This window comes from Oncorhynchus mykiss, chromosome 5 (genome assembly GCF_013265735.2).
Source record: "Oncorhynchus mykiss isolate Arlee chromosome 5, USDA_OmykA_1.1, whole genome shotgun sequence".
Classification (NCBI taxonomy): domain Eukaryota; kingdom Metazoa; phylum Chordata; class Actinopteri; order Salmoniformes; family Salmonidae; genus Oncorhynchus; species Oncorhynchus mykiss.
In genome coordinates, this window is record NC_048569.1 from 67,968,660 (window position 1) to 67,995,529 (window position 26,870).

The window sequence follows — 26,870 nt, forward strand, 5'->3', positions numbered from 1 at the left end:
TAAATGACAACTTGTTCTCAACTGGCCAACCTGGTTAAATAAAGGTGAAAAAAATAAGAACAAAATTGTGTGGGTAATATGACAAATGTGGGTATATGTCACATTTCAGAACCATACATTCTGCAGTTTCCTTATCTCCTAAAAGTAGATCTCTCACCGGCCTGGGAGAGAGAGAAAGGCTCATGCTGTGGGAGATGAGTGTAGCTCTGGTTACCATTTGCAGCAGCGCACCACAAGCCCTGTGCCCAAAGCAGAGCACAGCGGAATAGGGAACTGGTGCTGAATACAGAATACCTCTCTCTCTCTCTCTCTCACTCAAACACTCACACACACACATACATACAAACACAGCCGTTTCCCATCCTGCATCAGTCTCCCCTTGCTCTCCCAGCAGCAGGGGCCGCTCTGGGCTTGCTGCTCTCGTCGGCAACGGTGGCCTGTAGGGGTAACTGAGTAACTGTTGAGAGTGCAGACACCCACGCTCTGTTACAAGCTAAAGCTCGTCAGTGGGTGGACAAGCTGGAGAGCTGCAGCGATGTTCTGGAGGAGCAGAGAGTGGAGATGGGCTTTGCATATTCATGACCTCCCCAGTCAAAGCCAGTCAAGGCACCGGCTCGGGAACCCCAGCATGACACACCCATATGGACTCAGTGAGCCCACAAGTACAACAAGCATTACACACTCTCCTCACGACCATAGAACAGTAGCTCCCACTACAACAGGGTATATGTTCTCAGTCCATACCGCACAGTGTAAGTCTGAGTACACAAGCTCCTTGTGGTCTTTTTCCTCTGTTGAGGTATTTACAGATATCACCATCATCCGTTAACTGCACGTCAGAGGGTATATCGCCCACATGAGTCAGATGAGGAGATCCTGTTGCTGTGTAGCTCACTGAGCCAGTGTGGATACTGGGATGAAACTGTGTGATGACATATAAAAAAGGGTAATGATAACAAGGTGTTGAAGAGCACTGCGGGAGGAGTGTAAGTAGATCTCTCTCTCTCTGTCGCAGCGCTGGGATTGGCAGTGTGTGGGTTGGCTGCTCTCTTTCTCACTCCCTCTCTCGCACAGATGATGCAGCACCATGGAAACCTGTGCAGATATCTGCAGCTAATTATACGACCCGGTGACAGATATGAGCAAGAAAAAGTACAGTGGAATTAAGCTGCCAGCTCAGTGAGTCTAGGGCTCCTCTCCTTCCTCTCTTCCTCACCATCTCCAACACCCCCCCCCCCCCCCCCCCCCCCTAAAAAAAAGTCAACAGAGCAGTACAGCTGGGCTTGTGTCAGCTTGTAAATCCTGTCTCACTAGACCAGAGTAAACATCTATATTACTGTAAATAAGGGACAGAATGTTTTTTCCTCAAAGTTAGAATACATCCCCACATACAATATGACTAAATAACACGTTATTCTGTGTTGATCAATACGTTGTTGCTATGGTGACCGGAAGAGGCGGCTGAGCTGATCAATACGTTGTTGCTATGGTGACCAGAAGAGGCGGCCAGCGCACTGGCAACTTGTGCAGAGCCCTTCTAAAGTGTGAAGGGAAGTCATTTGCTGGCCTGACTACACACAGTGGTAATTGGGCCTCGCCAATAGTCTAATGAGGTACCGTAGCCAGAAAAATGTCTCCCCAAAAATGGGGGCACTTCTATGTCAGGCAATAGGCTATTTGACATTTTACTCTTAAGGTGAGAACATGGTGAATCTCTATTACAAGGAAAATATGTCTAAAGATACATGTTAAGTTGGCTTAAAAATCACTGAAAGAAGGTTGATCAAACCATTTCATGAACTTTCTACAGTTTGCTTAATATAAAACAGTTTGTTCAAACCAAAAAAAGTGTATTGTCTCCTAACCAAACATGTTTTTTGTCTAAGAAATGTACCGACAGTAAATGTGTCACAAGTCATTGGACTATAAAGCTTAATAAAGACATATACTTATCAATAGCATCAAGTAAAGGACCTTGCCCTGTTTGTCTACTGTGCATGATTACTTGTGGATGATATTATATATTTTCCCTGAAATTCACTGCGTTACCAGCAGGTGGTGCTTGTGTAAGGGACAGGAACAGGGAGCAGCCAGGCTGAGGAGGGACAGTTTTTTAATGACAAGATGAAGCTCCATCAAGGCAGGGCAGACTATATTTAGACTGAGTGCAATTCCTCTTCCAGAAATTCATCTTGAAGGGAGAGTATGAGGAACCTTGACTTACTGAATCATTTATCAGTGTTGCTGAACTGTCATCCATCATCCATCATCACTCCCCCATCTACAATACTATCACCTTGAGATGAAAGCAATGACAAACAGAATATAAATCTGAAGTTAGTTTGTCTGTGTTGTCACAAGATATGACATTTTTCATTAACACATCATGAGAACTCTCTCTGCAATTCCTTAAACCTTAGTCAAAAGACAAGAGAGATTTGAAAACCAGAACCGATGCTGAGTGCTGTGGGCAGACCAAAGGTGACACTCTTGAGATGGTGCTGGAATAGCCTGCTACAGGTTAAAACCCACACACAGTTCTCTGTTCTGAACAAAATCTTTTCATAATCCGAGAGAAGATGGTGCAACAGCAGGGGTGGCTAATGCTCACATAAGGCGTTATGTCTTTGGTCATATTGAGCGTATACTGGATATAATACTTCCTTTGCCCATCACTTTGTGATGAAACAGAATGGGAAAATCACAGTCAAGCTATTCCATGGGATGAATGAATTTAGGCCATAGTGACCTAGATAACAGAGGACCTACTTTCATCTGATTGGCTTTATTTAAGGCAGTCCACTCCCAGTTCCCGGGCCCAATCCAAACCAGCCCTGTCTCACAGCCGTATCCTCCTTCCCTTGCAGATCCCAGCTGGAAGGTGACATCTCACAGACAGTAGCAGTACCAGGCCTTGTGCTCAGCCTCAGCACATATCAGATTCCTCCGCTCTGTCTATACAGTGCATTCGGAAGTATTCAGAAGCATTTACTTTTTTCACATTTTGTTACGTTGCAGCCTTATTCTAAGATTTATACTTTTTTTTGGTTATTCTCATCAATCTACACACAATACCCGATAATGACTAATTGAAAACAGGTTTTCAGAATGTTTGAAAATGTATTAAAAATGTAAAACAGAAATAACTTATTTACGTAAGTATTCAGACCCTTCGCTATGAGACTCGAAATTAAGCTCAGGTGCATCCTGTTTCCATTGATCATACTTCCTACAACTTGATTGGAGTCCACCTGTGGTAAAACATGATTTGGAAAGGCACACTCCTGCTATATAAGGTCCCACAGTTGACAGTAAAAGTCAGAACAAAAACCAAGCCATGAGATTGAAGGAATTGTCCGTAGAGCTCCGAGACAGGATTGTGTCGAGGCACAGATCTGGGGAAGGGTACCAAAAGATGTGTGCAGCATTGAAGGTCCCCAAGAACACAGTGGCCTCCATTATTCTTATTGGAAGAGGTTTGGAACCACCAAGACTCTTCATATGGTTGGCCGCCCGGCCAATTGAGCAATCGGGGGAGAATTTTTATTTTACCTATATTAAACTAGGCAAGTCAGTTAAGAACAAATTCTTATTTTCAATGACGGCCTAGGAACAGTGGGTTAACTGCCTGTTCAGGGGCAGAACGACAGATTTGTAGCTTGTCAGCTCGGGGGTTTGAACTTGCAACCTTTCGGTTACTAGTCCAACCACTAGGCTATCCTGCCGCCCCAAGAAGGGCCTTGTCCAGGGAGGTGACCAAGAACCTGATGGTCACTCTGACAGAGCTCCAGAGTTTCTCTGCAGAGATGGGAGAACCTTCCAGAAGGACAACCATCTCTGCAGCACTCCACCAATCAGGCCTTTATGGTAGAGTGGCCAGACGAAAGCCACTCCTCAGTAAAAGGCACATGATAGCCCGCTTGGAGTTTGCCAAAAGGCACCTAAAGGACTCAGACCATGAAAAACAAGATTATCTGGTCTGATGAAACCAAGATTGACCTCTTCGACCTGAATGCCAAGTGTCATGTCTGGAGGAAACCTGGCACCATCCCTACGGTGAAGCATGGTGGTGGCAGCATCATGCTGTGGGGATGTTTTTCAGCGTCAGGGACTGGGAGACTAGTCAAGATCGAGAGAAAGATGAATGGAGCAAAGTACAGAAAGACCCTTGATGAAAACCTGCTCCAGAGAGCTCAGGACCTCAGACTGGGGTAAAGGTTCACCTTCCAACAGGAAAACGACCCTAAGCACACAGCCAAGACAATGCAGGAGTGGCTTCCGGACAAGTCTCTGAATGTCCTTGAGTGGCCCAGACAGAACCTGATTCAAACATCTCTGGAGACCTGAAAATAGCTGTGCAGCAACGCTCCCCATCCAACCTGACAGAGCTTGAGAGGATCTGCATAGAAGAATGGGAGAAACTCCCCAAATACAGGTGTGCCAAGCTTGTAGCATCATACCCAAGAAGACTCGAGGCTGTAATCGCTGCCAAAGGTGCTTCAACAAAGTACTGACTAAAGGGTCTGAATACTTATGTAAATGTGATATTTCAGTTTATTTTATACATTTGCAAAAAAATGTCTAAAAACCTGTTGTTGCTTTGTCATGATGGGGTATTGTGTGTAGAATGATGAGGGGGAAAAGTAAAGGGGTCTGTCCACTTTCCGAATGCACTGTATGTTCCCTATTCAAAGTCATGATTGCCATCACTATATTAATCTGTAGAGGTATTGTGGGGAATAACCACTGGGTTGAAGAGAATGAAAAAGCTTCAGAGTCATATATTTAGTCATGTCCTAATGCTTGTCATCTATCTCATGATAAAGACAGGTCCTACTGAGGAACGGCTGGCAGGAGTGATGAATACCACACTGCATTGGCAGACACTCAGCGTGTCTGTCCCAAATGTGTCCTCTTACAGCCGGTTCCACCATGACTTCTAAAATAACACAACAAATCTGAAATGTTTTAGTCCAAAGGTTATACAGTATACAGTGACAACAACGAGCCTCATGGGCATTTACTAGAAGGTAGAATATGATTGCTTCATTGTCTTACTTATGTAAACGGAGATGGCGATATGCCAAGATCTTGAATGAATAATGATGACACACACACACACCCACTCAATGACAAACAGTGATTTTAATGAGGGTTGGAAAATGACTAATTGAAAAAGATATAAAGGAAAAGAACAATAATGTTTTTTATCACCAAATAAAGTACTTTGTGTCTTTAGAATGCTAAGGCATAAACTTTTTAGACAATAACAGATGGTAAGACGATAATTCAATAAAACTAACAGTTTTACTGACACATAAACTCAGAAAACGAGAAAACTATCATTCAAGGTCAACATCTAGCTACGGTATTGCATCTCAGTCCTTCGTCTTATTATAACCAAGGTCAGAGCCAATGAAACCAGAGTCTTAAGCAGAAAGCTGACACATTGTCCTCCTCATACTTTGCATTGTTTCAGAATTCTTGATCATTTTTTTACTATGTGTGTGTCTCTCTTTCTCCAGATAGCAGATAACCAGATGATTGCTTCTTCTTCTCGGCTAGTTGCCGGATCTACTGGCTCTCTCCAATGACTTTGAAGAACAAAAACAATCCAAGGATGTGACCTTCTGCAGGAGAACCATCATACCCTCCAAGGCATGGATATCATCCCTCAGAATAACTGGAGGTTTAATTCACATACTGCCAAGTTAGCACACATTCTTTTGGTTCAGGAATGACATAAAAATGATCAAAGCTTGGATAAAATAAAAGTGGAAACTAAGGATACCTGCATGAAACATCAATTTATACTCAATATACTGGACACATAATGTATTGCTTGTAAAGCGACAGTGATTTTAAGAGCAATGTCTGTTATCTATGCACTGGCTCGGTTCTTTCAGATGAAATTATTCTGTTTGTAGGCTGAGGTTGAGAGAAGTTGAGAAAATCTATGCTTGATAGCTTGAAAGAAGAATCAACCAAAACAAAAAAAAGATAATGTTTCCGTAGCAATGCGTTCAACTGAGAAACCTGCCACATTTTGTTGTATTGGAACAGTAGGAGTGTATAGCTGAACTCACGAATCATTAGCTTCCAAAAGAAAGGAGTCAGTGTTGGTTGCCGTGCAACCTAGGTCTATATCATAATAAAGGCAAGGAGACGAACAATATAACTTGACTGGGGGAAGGTCACGAATCCACCGAGAGCGTAAGTATAAGGCTATCCTCAAAAATATATATTTATTTGTTGTGAGGATAAAGGCATGAACATCAGATATGATTGCATCCAGAGCAGTGAGAGAGCGATAACGGATGGCTCTTCATTTATTACAGTGGTCAAAAAGAAAGGCTTGGTGCTGAGAGGTTCAATTTGACATTGAGCCAATCTCACTAGAACAAATCTTTAATTTACTCCCCACCACCTCAGCAACAAACCCCAATTCCACCCAGCAGAGGAGGAAAGGTCCGCAGGACAAAAAACCAAATCTCTCTGAGCCAGAGGGCGCAACTCCATTCCATAGTCCGTCTGGTGGATAGAACCCAAGGCTATTGGAACAGAGGAGAAACCAGAGAATGAAGTTTCTAAGGAAACAGTGAAAAGAGCCTTTTCCACAACAAGATTATGTTGTTGTCTTTATGTTTGTTCCCATAACATGGCTGAGGTACAAGCAGTGTACAGCAATAATGCCCGAATATGAAACATTCAAGTTCTCTGTCTAAGTCATTATTGACAAGGAAGTAATATGATAGCATTTAGCATGACTTAAATAACCTCATTAATGGATTTCAGATTTTAGTAATTGGGCCATATAGATCTCAACAGGCCACCCTAATACTGTACACTCCTTAGGGCACTAATGGAAAACATGAATATTTATACATTTCATAAGGCTAATATCAAAACATGTTTAATACATGAAATGAAAAATGGCCATCCATTATTTGCAGAGGTAGCAGGGAATGATATTGACCTGCACTGCTTGAAGATGAGATTGTGCTTTTTTCAACACACAGAATAATTGGCCCTATTTTATTTCATGATTTGTTTTTGCATTAGGAAAAGGTTCATTTGATTTGATTGGCCATTTAGGTTATTTATTATATGTTATTTGAAAGGTCTATGTTTATATGTCGGTGTTTGCCAATGTCATGTAAATATCCATGGATCCCGCTCATCTTCTGCGCCTGTCACACCCTGATCTGTTTCACCTGTCTTGTGATTGTCTCCACCCCCTCCAGGTGTTGCTTTGTATCCCTGGTGTATATATCCCTGTGTTTCCTGTCTCTCTGTGCCAGTTCGTCTTAAATATTTTTCAAGTCAACCAGCGTTTTTCCCGTACTCCTGTTTCGATTCTCTTTTGCTAGTCCTCCCGTTTTTTTTTATTTTTTATTTTATTGATTTAATAAAAAAATTTACCCCTTTTTCGTGGTATCCAATTGTTGTAGTAGCTACTATCTTGTCTCATTGCTACAACTCCCGTACGGGCTCGGGAGAGACGAAGGCTGAATGTCATGCGTCCTCCGATACACAACCCAACCAGCCGTACTGCTTCTTAACACAGCGCGCATCCAACCCGGAAGCCAGCAGCACCAATGTGTCGGAGGCTACACCGTGCACCTGGCAACCTTGGCTAGCGCGCACTTGATGAGACAAGGAGATCCCTACCGACCAATACCCTAACCCGGACGACGCTAGGCCAATTGTGCGTCGCCCCACAGACCTCCCGGTTGCAGCCGGTTACGACAGAGCCTGGGCGCGAACCCAGGGACTCTGATGGCACAGCTGGCGCTGCAGTACAGCGCCCTTAACCACTGCGCCACCCGGTCCTCCCGGTTTTTGACCCTTGTTTGTTTTCTGGACTCCGTACCCACCTGCCTGACCATCCTGCCAGCCCTGACCTCGAGCCTGCCTGCCACTCTGTACCTACTGGACACTGAACTGGTTTTGACCTTTTGCCTGTCCACGACCATTCTCTTGCCTACCCCTTTTGGATTGTTTAATAAATATCAAGACTCAAACCATCTGCCTCCCGTGTCTCCATCTGGGTCTCGCCTTGTGCGCTTATAGTACAAACTGGCCATGACAGACCCAACAGACTTGGACCAGCTCCGCCACGCTGTCTCCTTGCAGGGAGCCACCATTGGGAGGCATGAAGAGTTATTACAGGACCTTTTGGAATGGCTTCGTTCCCTGATGGAATGCCATGACCAAGGGTTTAAGGCTATGATGGAGGAAATCAGGGAGTTAGCTCATAGGCAGCCTACCACCTCTGAGAACACCCAACCACCCAGTAACTTTTTCCCTATTAGTGGTGAGTTTGTACAGCCGACCCCGGCTCCCCGAGAACCCTGCTTACTACCTCCGGAGCGATATTCTGGGGATCATGGTACCTGCCAGGGTTTTCTTTCTCAGTGCTCTCTTATTTTTGAGCTACAGCCATCTTTGTTTCTTTTGGACTGATCGAAGATGGCATCTTTTATTACGCTAATGTCAGGAAGGGCGCTATTCTGGGCTACGCCAGTCTGGGAGCAACAATCCGACATTTGTCGTCAATCTGAAGGATTTCATGACAGAGGTGAGGAAGGTGTTCGAATCTCCGGTATCCGGGAGAGAGGCGGCCCGAAAACTTATTGAATTACGTCAAGACTCCTGTAGTGTGGCAGACTACGCTAATCCCTTTCGCACATTTTCCGCCGAGAGTGCCTGGAATCCGGAGTCTCTTTTCAATACCTTTCTTCATGGATTATCTGAGGTGGTAAAAGATTACCGGTGGACCTCAATTCCCTCATCCCACTCACCATTAGAATTGATGGACGTCTAAGGGAACGCAGGAGTGAGAGGAGGTCTGGCCTAGGTCACACTCGTTCATCCGCAGTGGCTCGCTCACCTTCGAAGGAAGTCCCTGAAGGCTGTTTTTCTGAGAGGATCGGAAGCCACCCGAGCTCCCTCGAGAGTCATCAGCGACGGGTGAGTCCGGAACCTATGCAACTGGGCAGAGCTAGGTTATCGCCTAGGGAATGTTCACATAGGTTAAGTTCCAACAGTTGTCTGTACTGTGGGGCTGTGGGACATTATATAGCCACCTGCACAGTTAAGATACCTATTTATGTAGTAGGTACAAGTACACTGATGAACCAGGCTGGGAATCCTCTACATCCCATCAACCGCACTCCTTTTTTTGTGATACCGCTGTGGGGAGACCAGTCTAAATCTCTCCGGGTGTTTATTGACTCTGGGGTGCATGAGAGTTTTATGGGCGCTACCCTAGTTTCTGAATTAGGTATCCCAACTCAACTCCACTCTGTTCCCATGGACACTAGAGCACTGGACGGCCGCTCCATTGGTAGAGTTACCTACAGTACTGTTCCTGTTAATCTGCAGGTTTCAGGAAATCACAGTGAGGCTATTCAGCTTCTCCTCATTGAGTCTCCCCATGTTTCTGTTTAGGGATTTTCTTGGCTCAAAAAACACAACCCCATTATTGACTGGACCACAAGTTCAACCTGGGTTGGAGTCCGTTCTGCCATATCCATTGCCTCAAAGCAGCGCAGCATTCCTCGAGACGGCCTCCTCAGGGCTTAAGTCAAGTCTTGGATTTCTCTGCCGTCTCCACAGAGTACCACAACTTCCTGGAGGTCTTCAGCAAGGCACAGGCTACTTCTCTTCCCCCGCACCGTCCTTATGATAGTGCCATTGATCTCCTCCCAGGCACCACACCACTTCGTGGTTGGCTATATTCTCTATCCTGGCTGGAGACCAAGGCCATGGAGGAGTACATAGAGGAGTCTCTAGCTACCGTCTGTCTGCATCCCCTGCAGGCGCGGGATTTTTCTTTGTGGAGAGGAAGGACAAGACCCTGTGTCCGTGCATTGACTACCGGGGTCTAAATTACATTACGGTTAAGAATTGTTACCCCCTACCACTCTTCTCCTCAGTTTTCGAACTTCTCCAGGGTGCCACCATTTTTTCCAAGCTGGACCTTCAGAATGCATACCACCTGGTTTGGATACGTGAAGGAGATGAGTGGAAGACAGCATTCAACACAGCCAGTGGACATTATGAGTACCAGGTCATGCCGTTTGGACTCCCCAATAATGCCCACTCTGTCTTCCAGGCTCAGGTAAACGATGTGCTCCAGGATTGTTAAACTGTTTTGTGTTTGTTTACCTTGACAACACCCTGATTTTTTTCCCGGTCTGCCCAAGAACATGTTCTTCATGTCAGACAGGTCCTTCAGCGCTTCCTGGAGAACCAATTGTTCATGAAAGCCGAGAAATGAGATCCACCGCTCTAAAAAAACCTTTCTGGGATATGTCATCGCTGAGGAAATTGTCCAGATGGATCCTGGAAAGGTGAAAGCAGTGGTGGATTGGCCTCAATCTTCGTCAAGGGTGCAGTTGCAACATTTCCTGGGTTTTGCTAACTTCTACCACCGTTTCATTCGGGGTTACAGCACCCTGGCGGCCCCTCTCTCTGCACTCACCTCTCCCACGGTACTGTTCACATGGCCTCCAGCTGTCGACAAAGCCTTTGTGGACCTGAAGCATCGGTTCACAACAGCTCCCATCCTCATCCATCCAGATCCGTCCCGTAAATTTGTGGTAGAGGTTGATGCTTCTGATGTTGGAGTGGGGGCCATCCTGTCCCAGCAATCTGCCTAGGACCAAAAGCTTAATTCCTGTCCCATCGTCTCAATCCTGCAGAGAGGAACTACAATGTAGGTAACCGAGAACTCCTGGCGGTGAGATGGCGTTGGAAGAGTGGAGGCACTGGCTGGAAGGAGCCGAAAAGCCATTCCTGGTCTGGACCAACCATGAAAATATTGAATATCTCCATACAGCAAAGTGGCTTGACTCCAGGCAGGCCCGGTGGGCTCTCCTGTTTACAAGATTTAACTTCACAATTTCCTACCGCCCAGGGTCAAATAATGTGAAGCCTGACACCCTCTCCCGCCAATACAGTTCCTTTGCCAAACCCTCAGTCTCCAAAACCATTCTCCCTACCTCATGTCTTGCAGCCTCAGTGGGTTGGTGTATTGAGACCCTTGTTTGCAAGGCACAACGTTCCCAGCCTGGACCTGAAGGGGGCCTGGCTAACCAGCTGTTTGTCCCTAACTCAGTCCAGTCCTGAAATGGGCTCATTCCTCCAGGCTGACCTGTCATTCCGGTTCCCCCCGTACCCTAGCATTCCTCTGACAACGTTTCTGGTGGCCCACAGGACTCTCCCCTTTTGAGTGTTGCATGGGGTATCAACCTCCACTCTACCCAGAACAAGAACCATAAGTCAACGTACCCTCGGCCCAGATGGTTGTCCGCCGCTGTCAACACACCTGGAGAACAGCTCGGGTAGCACTTCTCAAGACCAACTCCAGGTATCGTCAACAAACGGACCGCCGCTGGACTCCAGCTCCCCGTTACCGCGTTGGGCAGAGGGTATGGCTGTCCACACGGGACCTGCCCCTTCGGGTAGAGTCCTGCAAACTGTCCTCTCATTTTATTGGTCCGTTTCCCATCTCTAGAGTCCATAGTTCCACTGCTGTCCATCTCTTGTTACCCCGGACCCTCCGCATTCACCCTACATTTCATATGTCTAGGATTAAGCCTGTGTCTCACAGTCCTTTGTCTTCTGTCCCCAGGGCCCCACCCCTCCCCGTGTCATTTATGGCCATCTGGCATACAGGTTGTAACATCTCCTGGGTGTTCAACCATGGGGCAGGGGTTTCCAGTACCTGGTTGACTGGGAGGGTTACTGCCCGGGGGAGAGGTGCTGGGTTCCCACTAGAGACATCCTGGATCCAGCCCTCATCGCCGACTTCCACCGCCGTGATTTGTTTCACCTGTCTTGTGATTGTCTCCACCCCCTCCAGGTGTCGCTTTTTATCCCTGTGTTTCCTGTCTCTCTGTGCCAATTCGTCTTGTGTATTTTTCAAGTCAACCATAGTTTTTCCCGTACTCCTGTTTTTGACCCTGTTTTCTGGACTCTGTACCCGCCTGCCTGACCATTCTGCCTGCCTTGACCTCGAGCCTGCCTGCCACTCTGTACCTCCTGGACTCTGACCTGGTTTTGACCTTTTGCCTGTCCACGACCATTCTCTTGCCTACCCCTTTTGGATTGTTCAATAAATATCAAGACTCAAACCATCTGGGTCTCGCCTTGTGTCCTTATAGCGCCTGTAAATATATCTGCATTTTACACCTGATTTCATCTGACTAGTGATTCTTCGCACTCCCTGATAAGACCACCTAGGGTCCACTATCTTACACATTGGTACCTGCTTTAGTCGCTGACAGATTTTACAAATAAAGGTCAGTTTCTCAGGTTTAAAAAGATGCCATATCATGTTCAGTGACCAACTAGGCTACTACCAATGTAATTAGCAAAACAACCTGTATTACCAGATTTTGTTTCATTGGTATAATTCTATCCACTGCCTTTTGATTTGTGCTCTGGCCTGTAAGTGGTATCTTAGCCTCAGTAACCCTATAGGACCCAGCTAAGCTGGCAAGGACATGGAGGACCCCTCTCCCTAGAAGAAAATAGCTTAGGTCAGCTAGCGTCAAACAGAAGGTTCTTCTGGAGAAATACATTTCTTACAAGGGCAAAAAAGTTATAGCAAACTTTTTAGAGGATCATTGGTATTCGGCTGAGTGCTTGGGTTGGGTATTCCATGGCAACTATTTTCTTCTGGTAGCAATCGGCTAAAGAGAGCTGAGTGTAAAATGGATGCTCAGTGTGAGTTTGAGGCATGAAGTCCATTCAATAGAGGAGGTATGTGTACTCAAGTCTCAACTGTACTAGTATAAAAGTACTTGTGATAGTCAAGAAAGTGGCCAAATGCAAACCATACACAAAATGGATGACATTAGATGACTAAGTAGTTTCCAATCAATCCTTTGATAACCTTAGCCTACTTGAACACAGCCTGATAATATATGCCGTTTAGCAGAAGCTTTTATCCAAAGCGACTTACAGTCATGTGTGCATACATTTTACATATGGGTGCTGCTGACGAATTCTATTATTTTGTCCCCCTCATATTCTCCCTTATTACTCAGTCTCTTTGATGTTAGGCATCAGCAGCTTTACACAGCACTGTAAATGGTGTTTTTAGAGAGTCAGCATGGATGGACTTGGCATAGTGGGGATGAGGGAAAGTCTGTATAGGCATGCACTCCAGTATTAGCCTAGGAGACACAGCTCAGGGCACATAAGCAAAGCTATCTAAAGAGCTTATGGTGATATGTTCACATGCAACAATGTAACCTGCAATGTAACCAACGCAAACCGCCCTTTCACGATGGATGACAGCACTCATATGCAACATAAGTGTTGCTGGAGCTTTGAATTAAGCTAGTGTAATTCATAGTAGTGCATCCTGGTCTCAGAGCACTTTGTATTATTTTGTATGTAAATGCGACAGTCCATTTAGTTGTTACATTTCGTATGGTATGAATTAATTTGTGGATGTCCATCCCGCATTTCGTATGATATGTTACAAATTAAACTGAACAAAATATAAATGCAACATGCAGTAATTTCTTAGATTTTGTTGAGTTACAGTTCATATAAGGAAATTAGTCAATTGAAATAAATTAATTAGGCCCTAATCTATGGATTTCACATGACTGGACAGGGGTGCAGCCATCGGTGGGCCTGGAAAGGCATAGACCCACCCACTTGGGAACCAAGCCCAGCCAATCAGATTGAGTTTTTCCCCACAAAAGGGCTTTATTACAGACAGAAATACTCCTCCAACATTCAATTCTCTGGCAACAGCTCTGGTGGACATTCCTGCAGTCAGCATGCCAATTGCACGCTCCCTCAAAACTTGATACATCGGTGGCATTATGTTGGGTTACAAAACTGCACATTTTAGAGTGGCCTTTTATTGTCCCCAACACAAGGTGCACCTGTGTAATGATCATGCTGTTTAATCAGCTTCTTGATATGCCACACCTGTCAGATGGATGGATTATATTGACAAAGGATAAAATGCTCACTAACAGGGATATAAACAAATTTGTGAACAAAATTTGAGAGAAATATGCATATGGAAAATTTCTGGGATCTTTTATTTCAGCTCATGAAACATGGTACCAGCACTTTATATCCTGCGTTTATATTTTTGTTCAGTGTACAATTCGTATTACATGTTACGAATTTGCAAACGACGCCCGCCCATCCACCCCAACCAACCACCCTACTTTCGTTTTTGCCTTAAGTAACCATCTGTCTTATATAACCATACCAAACATCATATCATACTATTTTTTTGCGTCCCAGATTTTCGTTTACTTTGTTACGTCTAGTATATGAAACCAGGCTGAGTAGTGGCATCCTTGTATACAGTAGTAGCCTATATGTTACAGTAAATATTGAAAAAAAAAAAAAACAGAGCCAAGATACTCACTTTAGTAAATACAAGGGTTTACCTGCATATACGTTTTTGCCTAATTCGGTAGGCGTAGTTTCTCCGCCACAATGCAGATACAGTAGGTTATAGCACTCACTGGACCCGTACAGTTTACATGATGTAACGAGCCTCCTGCGCAGCATAAAGAACATGCACATGCATAACACTTGTGTTTTAAAAAATTACCTACCGTATTGAGCAGGTCGTACATTTTGATTAAACCTTCACAAGGTCACAACAAATGCAGTCGTTTTCCCTCGGTCAAATCCTCTAGTTTACGAATTTGTCACGTTCTTAATTAAACTTGCACAAATTCTCCCTTTCGGGGTGGTGACGGTCAGAGTAAATGTAGGTATGTGGTATAGCTACTTCCTCGAATGGTGTTTTGATTTCTCAATCATTTATCTACTTAGATATTTCGCTTGCATATAATAGCAGCCTTTTATAACACTTGCTGCGATGGGCACAGCATGCGCTGCGCTACAGACTTACAATGTCAATCAAACAGGTTCATTGGCAATTGGAGCGCCCACCCCTACGCAACGCGGATTGGCTCATATGTTTGATTGACATACATTTTAACATAACTGCGCCGATGTTCATAAACTGGAAGCCAGATTGTGAACTCACAGGGTGCAGGCTGTTGATACAGATGGTTACATTCCCTATTTATGATGACATCTATCCTCAATGATGCAGACCTTTTCTGAGCAATACATTTTTTTTTTATCACCTCAAGGAGTTGGGAAAAATATATTTGTATTATATCTATCGAGGCCTTTAGCCTGTGTACCTACAACAGTAATCGAACTGTTTGTGTAATTACACATTTAAAGATGTTATGCATATGATTTACACAAAACAATATAATCAATGATGTGAGTTTATTACAGTCCGAAATGTGCACATAATTTGTAATTACACTGTACTTACATGGGTATTATTACAGTGTTAAAATGGTATTGTCAAGAATACACTGAATAAAGATAGGCTATTCCAGACCCAACCCAGGTATCCCCATGTGACAGACCAACAGTACAGAAGCCCTGAAACATAAGTCTAATAAAAAATAAATGTTCACATAGTGTCATACTATAAAATAACACAACCTCATTTCATAATCCACAAGCATGGGATCAGTAGGCCTGGAAGAATCTCATCGAAGAACAAAGACTAGACCTATGTCACATGAAGGAACTGATAGAACTTTTATTCAGAGAATTCCATCAAGAATGTGGCCTTCAAAAATCTATAAAGACATTTCTTCTGAATAGAATTGCATGTCCCTTGTGAAAAATGGCATCATAATCACTCCCCTCCAAATCGTCCCTCTCCTATGTAATAATCGAAAGGCCCATATCTATGCTGTGAATATGAAGTGGAGGGTGATTGGTAGGAGGTTATCTGACTTCGGAGGTTTACTGTTTTATTTTACAGTTGCTTAGCAACAGACTGATATGTGGTAAGTGGAGAAGCAATGTGATAAAAACTGTTAACAGCTGATGGTCTTTAGTCCTTGACTCCAAGCCGGTTTGAAATGTTTCTATGAACTCAGAATTTGGAATATTTCAAGAACCTCTGAATATGAATTGTTACTTATATACCAAATAATTGATGGTTACTAACTTACTTTTCAATGTTGCACCTTTAGAAGAGAGATGCATGCATGGTGTACTCATTAGATACATGCTATTCAATCAAAGTCAAAACATGAACTACTGTATCATATACTTGTGTATTACTGCTCCTTGTGCAAGTCTTCAAAGATTTGAGATTTGAGGTGCATGTGTAAAAGACACAGGAACCAGTTTAGTGTTTTTGTTTTCCTATTACTGTTGGACAATGCAACACCCGTCTATTCATTTTCGATCGTTTCTTACAATCAGTCCTGACATTAGCAAATCTAAAGCACTACCCTAAACCTTTTCATCATGTGTATCTAACCTCCCTCCTTTAACTTTTCATATTTTGTGTCACAGCATTGCCTAATTGGATAACACATTGCAGGAGGTGTTAAGAGGCTACTGACAAACTGAAATGGTACACCCACACAGACAGTGTGATGAAGAAGGCAGAACAGAGCCTCTTCAACCTCAGGAGGCTGAAAAAAAATGGCTTGGCACCTAAAACCCTCACAAACGTTTACAGACACCCAATTAAGAGCATCCTATCGGGCTATATCACCACCTGATATGGCAACTGCACTACCCGTAACTGCAGGGCTCTCCAGAGGGTGGTGTGGTCTGCCCAACGCCTCACCGGAGGCAAACAACCTGCACTCCAGGACACCTACAACACCCGATGTCACAGGAAGGCAACAAAAAAAAAGTTAATCAATGACAACAACCACCCGAGCGACGGCCTTTTCACCCCGCTATCATCCAGAAGGCGAGGTCAGTACAGGTGCATCAAAGCTGGGACTGAGAGACTAAAAAACAGCTTCTATCTCAAGGCCATCAGACTGATAAATAGCCATCAGTAGCACATTAGAGTCTGTTGCCCTATATACATAGACTTTAAATCACTGGTCACTTTAATAATGGAACACAAGTCACTTTAATAATGTTTACATATTTTGCATTACTCATCTCATATGTATATACTGTATTACATTCTACTGTATCTAAGTCTATACCGCTCTGACATTGCTCGTCCAAATACTCATATATTCTTAATTCCATTCCATTACTTTAGATTTGTGTGTATTGTGTGTATTGTTAGACATTACTTGTTAGATTTTACTGCATTGTCGGAGCTAGAAACACAAGTATTTCACTACACCCGCAATAACATCTGCTAAACACGTGTATGTGACCAATAAAATTGTATTTGATTTGAAAACCATGTCCATTTAATATCACTGTTTCCTCTGTGCTAGCTGTATTTAAAAAAAATAAACAGTATATGCATTGGTTTATTCGTCATTGGAACATTGTGGAAGCAAAGTTCAGGAACCTTCTCAAAGAAACAAAAGGAGAGGCCCTTATTAGATGATTTACAGACAGTGAGTGTTGCTATCCAGCTGTGTCCCACTGTAATTCAAAACACCCAGGCCTTTTATTATACAAAGTAGAGCCACTTGCTCTGTTTTCACACCCATCTGTCAAACTCACCCTCCTCACCGTTAGCCATCATCATATTGTTTTTTGAAGGTTTTACAAAGATCCATGCTATAAGAAACCCTTATCAAAATACCCAAATTACAAATTGTTATCCTGATATTACACAGGGGGAAGGAGATTATGTGGTTTTATACACGTGATTAAGTTGTTATTCCCACACGACAGTTCTCTGCTGTGTTACTACCTTTCCCATGTCCTGAGGAAAGGTACATCAATAATTAAGTATAGCTGAATATGATTAGACTCCAGGTTTAAGTTATGGAATAATATTAATGTTGGTGAATAAGGGAGGACTTGTCTACGGGAACCAGCATCTACTATTCTGTGGAGTAGGTTCATCCTCCGGATGGATTAATGGGATGAATGAGTGTGTGGAACAATGGGCCCGGGGCAGGCAGTAACCCTGGACAGTGGAGGCCCTTGGTGATGAGATGATAATTTTAGAGCTTCCTGTCCTGCAGAGCTCAGCAGGAGGGACTGTGTGTACTGAAGCTGCATCCTCCTCCTCTGAAGATCTGAGCAGAAACCACACTAGTTTGCTTCCTTCTGTCAGCTTCCCCCAAAAAACAAATTTTCTTCCCTCTTTCAAAACTCCTGGAGTTTTCATTTTCATTTCAATATTTAGGACCATTTGCACAATTTAGTCACTAGCGTTTAATGAACATATTTGTTGTAGACCGTTTAGAAAACTAAAAACTCCGTACTGCTCTGTTTGTTTGGGGGTCATACTGCATGCACCAGGTGGCAGTCTACATTCAATGTTTCACTCAAAAGTTATCCTTCTCAGAATTCACTGCTATATGATATCATTTTGACAATCTCTGATAAAAATGACATAGATTGTTGCCTGAGTTTGCGTAATCATTAATGAGTCTCGCCAAAAGTATCGCCTATTTGTTTTGATCTCACGGTACTCGTTTGTGTCGTTTGTCCACCAGCCTTATGAATAGTCACATGACAAAGATGTAGTCCAATCAGCTGCCTCCAGAAGAAAGCTCGTAATTTTAAACAGTGTGGAATGCCACTGGTCGCTGCATCGACAATGTGGCACCGATAACCAACAAACTACAATAATTTGGGTTGTTTGCACGTTGATTCTAGCGTCAATATGATGAGTTCTCATATTGTCACTCCTGGGCCTTATAGGGCGACAAAACTGGTAAGCTTTTCTTGTACACTTGTTCTTGTTGTGAAGTTAGCTAGCGAACGTTAAACCGTTAACTAGTGTTACGATGCTAGCAATGCTGCAACTTGGGCAAACGAGCGAACTAGTTATGGTGTAAATTGGGCAACCTAGTTACCTATGCTGTAATGCTGTAATTTGGGCAAATAGGCTGACTAGTTAGCTAACGTTAGTATGTTGCAACTTTGGTGGGTTGGTTGGCTGTCTGACTGGCTAACGTTAGCTATGCTGCAAACTGGCTAGAACTGTGCAGATCACTCACAATGTAACGCTGTCTGTTATCGGTGTTGCTTTTTCCAGAGTCGGACAGCCTTACATATTTTAGGCCAGCAATATGTTAGCGAGGATTAGCTAGTTAGTGACAAATCCCTGATCGTTTTCATATTCTGATTTGACGAATCCCTGATCGTTTTCCTATTCTGATTTGACGTCAGGATGATATCACATCAGCAATTAGTAGTTGAAACACTCCCCGCCCCTGTTTCGGTAGAAATATGAGAGATGGTGCTGGAGAATTGTAACCACTCTCAAATGAATAGACAACTATGGTAGCCCTTGATCACGACTCTCAGTTCCATTACACATAACGTTACGAGTCATTGGATGAAGGTGTCCTTCTGTATGGGGGAAATTTGAACGCTGGGGCTCTTAACAATCAGAAAATTAACACTAGGTATGGTTTTGGAAGCTAGGACCATAACTTCAATTTCGGCGATAAATCATGAAAATAGAAGTCCCACATGGCCATATCTAAATGTTACAGCACTTGTGGAAGACGGGGCCACCACCTGTGTGTATGCGTAATTCTGGAAGTGTAGCAGGAGGGTAGTTTTGTTGGATGGAGTCACCCATAGCTGTATGGAAGTGTGCAAAACTGCTACAGTAAGTGTATCTGTTTTATTTGAATTATTATTTATTTCTGCTGAAAGATATGTTTCGAAATCCAAAATCTCAAGCGGTGATTGACGTTTCTAAACGTTCACAGCCTAGAGTTTGAGAGCAATGGATGCAAAGACTATCTATTATACCAAATTGATCGTTTAACATTTTTTTTTGTCTATATAGTGTTACATTTATAGTTCTATGAAGTGTTATTTTGTTTACAAACACTGGCGTAAAACTAGTCCGGCTGTGATACAGTTCATATACATTCTGAAAACATTTGTGTGAAATCGTGTAAATGTTCCTTAGTAAGAGTAAGAATGTTGAATTCAATACAATTGTAACATACTCTACAGGTTGTTTGTGGGGTTTGTACTTCAGCGGCTCGAAATTTGAGACAATTTACTTATGAAATACTTTTTAGAGAGGTGGTATGTATATGGTTTGGCACCAAGGTAAAGTCAGTTTAACATAAGATATTCGGTTTTTGCTCGTCAGTAGCTATTGAACCACGCATGCCATGACAATAAAAATGGGATATTCTGAATCGGGGGAGGGTGGAGGAAAAATAAACTTTTTATATATTGAAATCTGAATACAAAATTGGACAAACCTCAGACAGCCGGTAGAGTAAGTACAATTTAATTTGTAAGTACAATTTAATTTGCAGTGGAATGAAGTCACAAAGCTATTCAAGGCAGGGATGCCTCTGCGGAAACATCGTCAACACTTCAGAGTATATGGGAACTGTTTTACTGCCATAGCAGCTGTCGACTGGCTACACGAACTGCTCAGGTACAATAGTAATTTTGGACCAGATGTCACCAGACAACAGACTATCCAACTGCTGAAGAAGTTCCTCAAAAATCATGTGATCGAGGATGTGAAGGGCAGATGGGGTTCAGAAGATTTGGAAGACAACAGCCATCTCTACAGGTATCCTAAATCCTAGATGGTGGATAAATAGTTCAATCAGGCTGTTTGTTTACCATTGTAAAAAATGTAGACCAAAGCCAGCATATAAATGGGCATTCCCTCTCTCCTGTGAACATAGCTGGATTTGGTCTATTTATAGACACTCTGCAAAGGTGTGGCTTAAGGTGACCACGCCTCCGGGTAGGTTACTCCCATGTAATTAGCCTAACTTTGGCATCATCCTAAGCAAACTGACACTTAAAAAAAAAAAAAAAATTAATGTTTTCAGTCTTGTCGATATTAACATACTTGGCTATCACAACAAATTATTTGCATGATACTTATTCTTCAACTCTAATTTGCTACCCGACCTGTTAACACTTACAGAAAAGATGTCACATTATATTTGTCATTGTTTGTTAACACCTAGTTTTTTCGCCCGTTGGTTAGCTGTCTGGCTAGTGAGAAGTTAGTCTCGCTCTAATTCGCTAGTCGCGTAACTACTTCCACTTTTTGCCTACCTGTAGTTATTTGAAAGAGTTGCTTCTTGTTGGCTGGCCTATACAGTGGGGCAAAAAAGTATTTAGTCAGCCACCAATTGTGCAAGTTCTCCCACTTAAAAAGATGAGGCCTGTAATTTTCATCATAGGTACACTTCAACTATGACAGACAAAATGAGGGAAAAAAATCCAGAAAATCACATTGAACAATTTTACATCTAGAATGAAAGTGTTTTTAGGTATGATGTAGTTTGTTGATTAAGACGACATGGAAGTATGTTAGATGACCAACCAAGAATTTCCACAATTTTTATAGAATGATACAATAAAAGAATAGACATTGTCGGCTTATGCTTAAAGTAGGCAATTTAACATGGGAGTGCCCTACGGCTGTACCTTACTCGGGGATGTGGTCACGTTAAAACATGTCGTATGTGTATTATTCCTGCCCACCAGAAATTGAGCCAGGGAGATGACTCCTTTCTCTACAATCTCTGGGGCACCCCCTCCGTGGGGTGGGGGCAATAAGCAGACCAGTGCGATCCCATCCCGAAAGAATGAGGGAGTGGGATGTCTCGCTTTCTCTACCATCTCTGGCCTAAGTAATCTTTTTGGGTGTTTCATTGAAATAATTGTAGTATTTCACCTTTGCTGTCCTAGGTTTGCTTCAACATCTCCTTTGAAACCAATTCCCTATCGCCCACCTGTGTCAGGGCCTGCATCAGTAAAGAAGAGTTTCTCAATGAAAGAAAAGGAAGGCTTCTTCAAATGTAGGACTTCCAAGAAACCTGGCAAGGAGACTACAGTAAGTATTGTTGATATTTTAGAAAATGTTCCCCTATTGTGCCCCCGGTATGATTTGCCCGCATAATTGACTGAGAAATTGTTTCTCACAGGAAAATGTGGATCCATCAAAACAAGATATGGAGACTGAGCCTGTGATTGAAGTGGTTCAGGCCAGAGCACTAACAGAGGAAGATATTCAGGATGTTTGGAGAGGCATCACTCTCACACAGTAAGATTCACTCTTCATTTGTTTTAAATAATTCTTACTCATTTTAATGAGTAGATCCTTATTCCATTGCCTCTTTATTCCTTCAGCCTTCAGAAAACATTGGGATTGACTGCGCTTGAGGATGTTTTGGATCCAAGACACATCAATTCTCAAAACATTGTGTACAACATGACCAATGTGAACAAGCATGGGGTTGTTACACTTGAGGACAAGACTGGTATAGCCTATTCTTTCTCTGATTTATATCTGTACACAATGTACGCAAAATGTAAGATGCATGGTCATTTATTAGCCTTTTCTCCACAGATGACCTCCCACACTGGGTCTTGTCTGCAATGAAATGTCTTGCAAACTGTAAGTAAGATTTTACTCAACAGTTTTAGTGGCATATTGTATTGAGAAATAGATTTCACCTCACACAAAACAAGACTAGGCTCTCAATAGGAGAGCTATGTTTTCAGACCAACATCTAAAAAATGTCACTGAACCCTTTCTAGGGCCGAAGTATGATTCCAACCAGCCATCCTATCCTGGGTTTGAGAGGGATGTGTTTAAAACCGTCTCTGACTACTTCTACAGCCTCCCTCAGCCACTTCTTACATTTGAGTACTATGAGTTGTTTGTCAACATCTTGGGTATGTATGCATTTTGCAAGCTTTAAAATTGAATGCATAAATGACCATGAGGTGAAATGCTTTGACAAACTTAATTTTTGGGGTTTCCCTGTTCCCCTCTAACCTAAAGTGTTACTAAAACCTGGATTGAATTAACCTATAATGTAATTTCCCCATCTTTTGCAACTTAGCTATCAACATTTGCAGTTATTTACAAGTTAAAGTAGAGGACAAATCTCAGGTGTGGTTATTGAATTCAGGCAAATGTTTTAAAGTTTACTGGACTAGTATTCATCCTTCTATATGAAATTTCAATTTTTTTTATAAGAGCTCTATTTGATAAGATTTAGTTTGTCTTGTCTCCACTCTGCAACTGAACAAAGATTGACCAGATCCAATACAAGCAGCATGAAACTGCAACTGGTTGTTATTTCCCTCCTAACAGAGGATGTGACTCGACTGTTCTGTGGCTGTGACTGTGACATTTGTTATAACTAACTCATGTATGTCCAATTAGCTATTCCCTTTCCCCACAATGTGCCAACTCCCTTGTTTATGTCCTGCTGGCTTCACAAGTGTTGTTTTTGTTTTTGTCTGGTCTCTTGCTAGTTTTATGTGGCTACATTGTGGCTCCTAAAACTCAAAGAGGAAAGCGAAAAAACCAAGAGGATCCCAGCTACCCCCAGCCTGCAAAAAACCCTCACATGAAAGGTGCTGTTAACCTGTTCAAATCAACGGAATGTCTGCTGTTGAGCTTAATTCGGAAAGAGGCTTTTGAAGAGGGCGACTCACCAATGAGAGAGGTGTTCAGTTCAAAGGCCCAGTCCACGTTTGCAGCTCTGAAGACGGGCTGTGCCGGGAGGGTCCCCCAGATGGGTCTGACAGGCCGAAGGGCCAGTTCCGGGGATGTCCTGGGAGGCAACTCTCCGAGTCTTGTACGGTCAGAGAGCAGTGGAGCCTCATCAGTTAGGCTCAAAAGACCCAGTAGTTGCTCCCTGGAGAGAATCCTGGATGAATCAGCTAAGTCTGACTCATGCACCCAACACAAGTTGTTCCAGTCTACAGAGAGTCTGGTGTCCTGCAAAAGTAACAGTGGCAGCAAGTACAGCACCCCACCTCAGAATAAAACTGACTCTCTGTCTGTTTTAGACAACTACCCTTACTCTGAACCCCAAGTCTTTGTCACCATGGCAACTCCCAGTTGCAACACCAGTTCAGGTATGATGTCTGTAGACGGTAGCACTCACAGCTCCAAAAGCGAGGGTGCCAGAAGCGGCATCTCGCTACCAATGGACAACCTCTCAGTCAGTCAGAAGCCCAAGCGCCCTAGGAGCATTGGTACCGGTTTGGATATAGCTGAGCACAGAGGGATGTCTGCCAGCTGTTTCAGTATTAACGCCCCTGTAGCAGAGATCACCGTGAAGCCAGACTCCTCCTCCACTGTTGGCCTGAGGGGTCCCAGTCTGCTTAACCTGAGGGCCAGCAGCATGGACCTCCGAGACCTCAGAGCTGGGCCTTCTGTTAGCAGGCGCTGTCAGAGCTCTCTGGACCTGTCCAGGCCAACCTTTGCTCTGCCCTCTGTGTTCACTTATGCACGCCGTCTGAGTTCCGAGCAAAGTAAGCCTACATCTGCATGCTTGTGTTTGTGCTTTTGCATGTCTTAACACCTGGCCTAACATTGCTCATTGGGCTTGCACTAATATGGGGTGAGACTCTAATTGTCCTTTAAGAGAAGGTTATCACTGCAGGCATTTCAATTGTAATCATCTGGATACTTTCCAGAACTTTAAACGGCCCTGTTTAAAGTATTATGCCTATACAATTACATTTAATGATGACGTGTACAAGTTTTTAAATGTAACATAGTTAATGCAGTTCTTGCTGTAGAGAAGCAAGGGCTTTTTGCCATTAAGATATAACATTGATTTAATCTTCCAAGTGAAATCACACAGATGCTTAATCCGCTCGAATGCATTTCATTAGCCTCAAGTCCTAGTGGTGTGTATGCATTGTTTTGATCTGATGCATATCAAGGGTTGAATACATGCCATTCCAGTGTACAGTCGTGTGATTGTGTATATGTGAAGGTCTCCTCCAGCCTCAGTTGGAGCGGGTGGCCATTGAGGCTCTGCAGCTCTGCACCCTGTTGCTGCCCCCTGCCAGCCGGAGGAAGCTCCAGCTGCTGATGAGAATGATCTCCCGGATGAGTCAGAATGTGGACATGCCTCGGCTCCATGACGCCATAGGAACACGCACATTGGTGAGGGCTGAGAGAAACACAGGTTTTACAATTCTGCGTGATGATTTGAACATATCCTCATAACTCCATTATTCAATCCCATTGTGTTTCCAGATGGTCCATACGTTCTCCCGCTGTGTGCTGGGCTGTGAGGAAGAGGTGGACCTGGATGAGCTTCTGGCCACCAGACTGGTCTCCTTCCTCATGGATCACCACCAGGAGATACTCCAGGTGCCAGTCTATCTGCAGAACGCTGTCCGAGACCACCTGGTATACCTCAGAAAAGTACAGGTATAATACTGTCACTCTTATAAGGTATCTATTATATACCGTAGTTGGTTACGTGAGTTGTCATGAAATATAATTTTCATAGATTTTAAAGGTAGACGCAATGAAATGACGTTGCCATGAGCAACACTAGCTATTGCGATGAGCAAGATGCAAGATTTCCTGGTCACACAGTATCTGTGCATGTGCAAGGGGTCCCCTTCACCCTGTTTTCAATGTGGTAGCTACAGGACCAAAACAGCGGCGAAATTTAGCCTTGTGCTTCAATGCTCTTAGTTGTGGAAATTGACCCACTATTCTATTTACTTTATGTATCTATGTCATATCGCTGAGTCTACCTTTAAAGAAAGTAGACCATAACGTGTTGAAAGTGTGACTATCCTCTCCTCCTCTAGATAACCTACCCAGGTAGTGGTGGTGTGGAGGCCCCCATGCCCATCTACTCCTTCTGCAGACAGATCAGTACCGAGGAGTTTGAGGAGCAGAAGCTGAGTGTGTCCCAGGCTGCCATCGCTGACCTGCTGGAGAGCCTGGTCAAAGACAAGAACATGTCTGTAAAGGATAAGAAGAAGAAGCTCAAGCAGGTAACAAGTTAGACGGCATGTTGTGTGACCACTTTCTTAATATTCTCTTATCTCACTACACAGTACGAAAATGAATGCACTCACCTGTAAATCACTCAAGACTCTGCTAAATTACTCAAATGTACAAATGTAATCTCACTGCACATTTGTGTACAATTTACACCCCCCCCCCCCCCCCCCCCCCAAGCTAATACATTTTTGTATCATCAGTTTCAGAGGCAGTATACAGACATTTACGCTCGCCGATTTCCAACGACTGCGAGCGAGGCGCAGCTTTTTGAAGATAAACCAAAGATCAAACCTCCAATGCTGATAAGTATGAAAAAACCAAAAGCTTTTGGAATTAGAAATTGAAGGTACAATTGGGATGCAACTGTTTGTGTGGAATATTTTTGTTGCTTGAAACTAGACCTGGCAGCTAAATGTAGGAAGGTGGGAGGAAACTACTGTGGGGACCACCACAATTTAGACTGCAACTATAACATTTCTCTTTAGGGTTGAATTATGCATGTTTTATGTTAAGTCATGTTTTTGTGTGTGTAATTTCTAAATACTGCAGTATGTATCTTTAGTGCACCAAATAATTTATTCGGGATTGATGATGCCCTCGTATGGGAGTATAAGCTGTAAGCAAATGACAATTTGGGAGTCGATTCTTTATTTTCTTTATTTTGAAGTTGATCCAGATTTATACACTCCGATTGACATCAATGTACGGAATTTAAACCTTCAGGGATTAGTTTTATTGTTAAGATTAATAATAAAATTAGTCTACCTAGTTTTTTTTTTTCATAGGGTTGTATGAAATGCTTATAATTGAACTTTGTTCATGTTTTTCTGTTTGTTTTGTCACTTCTCTGTATTTTTATTCCATTAACATTCTCAAAGTTGAGCTCAAACTACTTTATTGTATATTTTTGGTGTGGGATGTTTTTCTTTATTTCCTGGCTAGTTATGTTCAGCCATTTGGGATAATGAAGTTTTGCACTATTTTCTGTCATTTTTAAACGAACAGTAGTTTAGACTAGTCAATATAATGGTTCATATATATATATATATATATATATATATATATATATATATATATATATATACTTGACAAATGTATT

General features: G+C 43.0%; 2 protein-coding genes across 3 annotated transcripts in view; one reads left to right on the top strand and one right to left on the bottom strand.

Annotated features, from left to right (window-relative positions):
- lrrc7 (leucine rich repeat containing 7) overlaps positions 1-14,890 on the bottom strand; it is a 172,955-nt gene extending 158,065 nt beyond the window's left edge. Inside the window, exon 1 of the mRNA XM_036978167.1 lies at positions 14,610-14,890. The gene's annotated coding sequence lies outside the window, so the exon portion shown is untranslated. The remainder of the gene's footprint in view (positions 1-14,609) is intronic.
- Positions 14,891-18,519: 3,629 nt separating this feature from the next.
- Positions 18,520-26,695, top strand: depdc1a (DEP domain containing 1a). Of its 2 annotated transcripts, XM_021604012.2 has the most exons (12): positions 18,520-18,700; positions 20,277-20,542; positions 21,682-21,826; positions 21,918-22,036; positions 22,123-22,253; positions 22,343-22,390; positions 22,534-22,671; positions 23,260-24,267; positions 24,738-24,910; positions 25,004-25,180; positions 25,573-25,761; positions 25,972-26,695. In XM_021604012.2, exons 1-12 carry the CDS (start codon positions 18,650-18,652, stop codon positions 26,113-26,115), a joined length of 2,589 nt encoding a protein of 862 aa, XP_021459687.2. In that variant the 5' UTR covers positions 18,520-18,649; the 3' UTR covers positions 26,116-26,695. The 2 variants fall into 2 exon arrangements, with proteins under 2 accessions (XP_021459687.2, XP_021459688.2); XM_021604013.2 differs by lacking the exon at positions 23,260-24,267 and having other exon boundaries at positions 18,522-18,700.
- Positions 26,696-26,870: the final 175 nt, after the last annotated feature.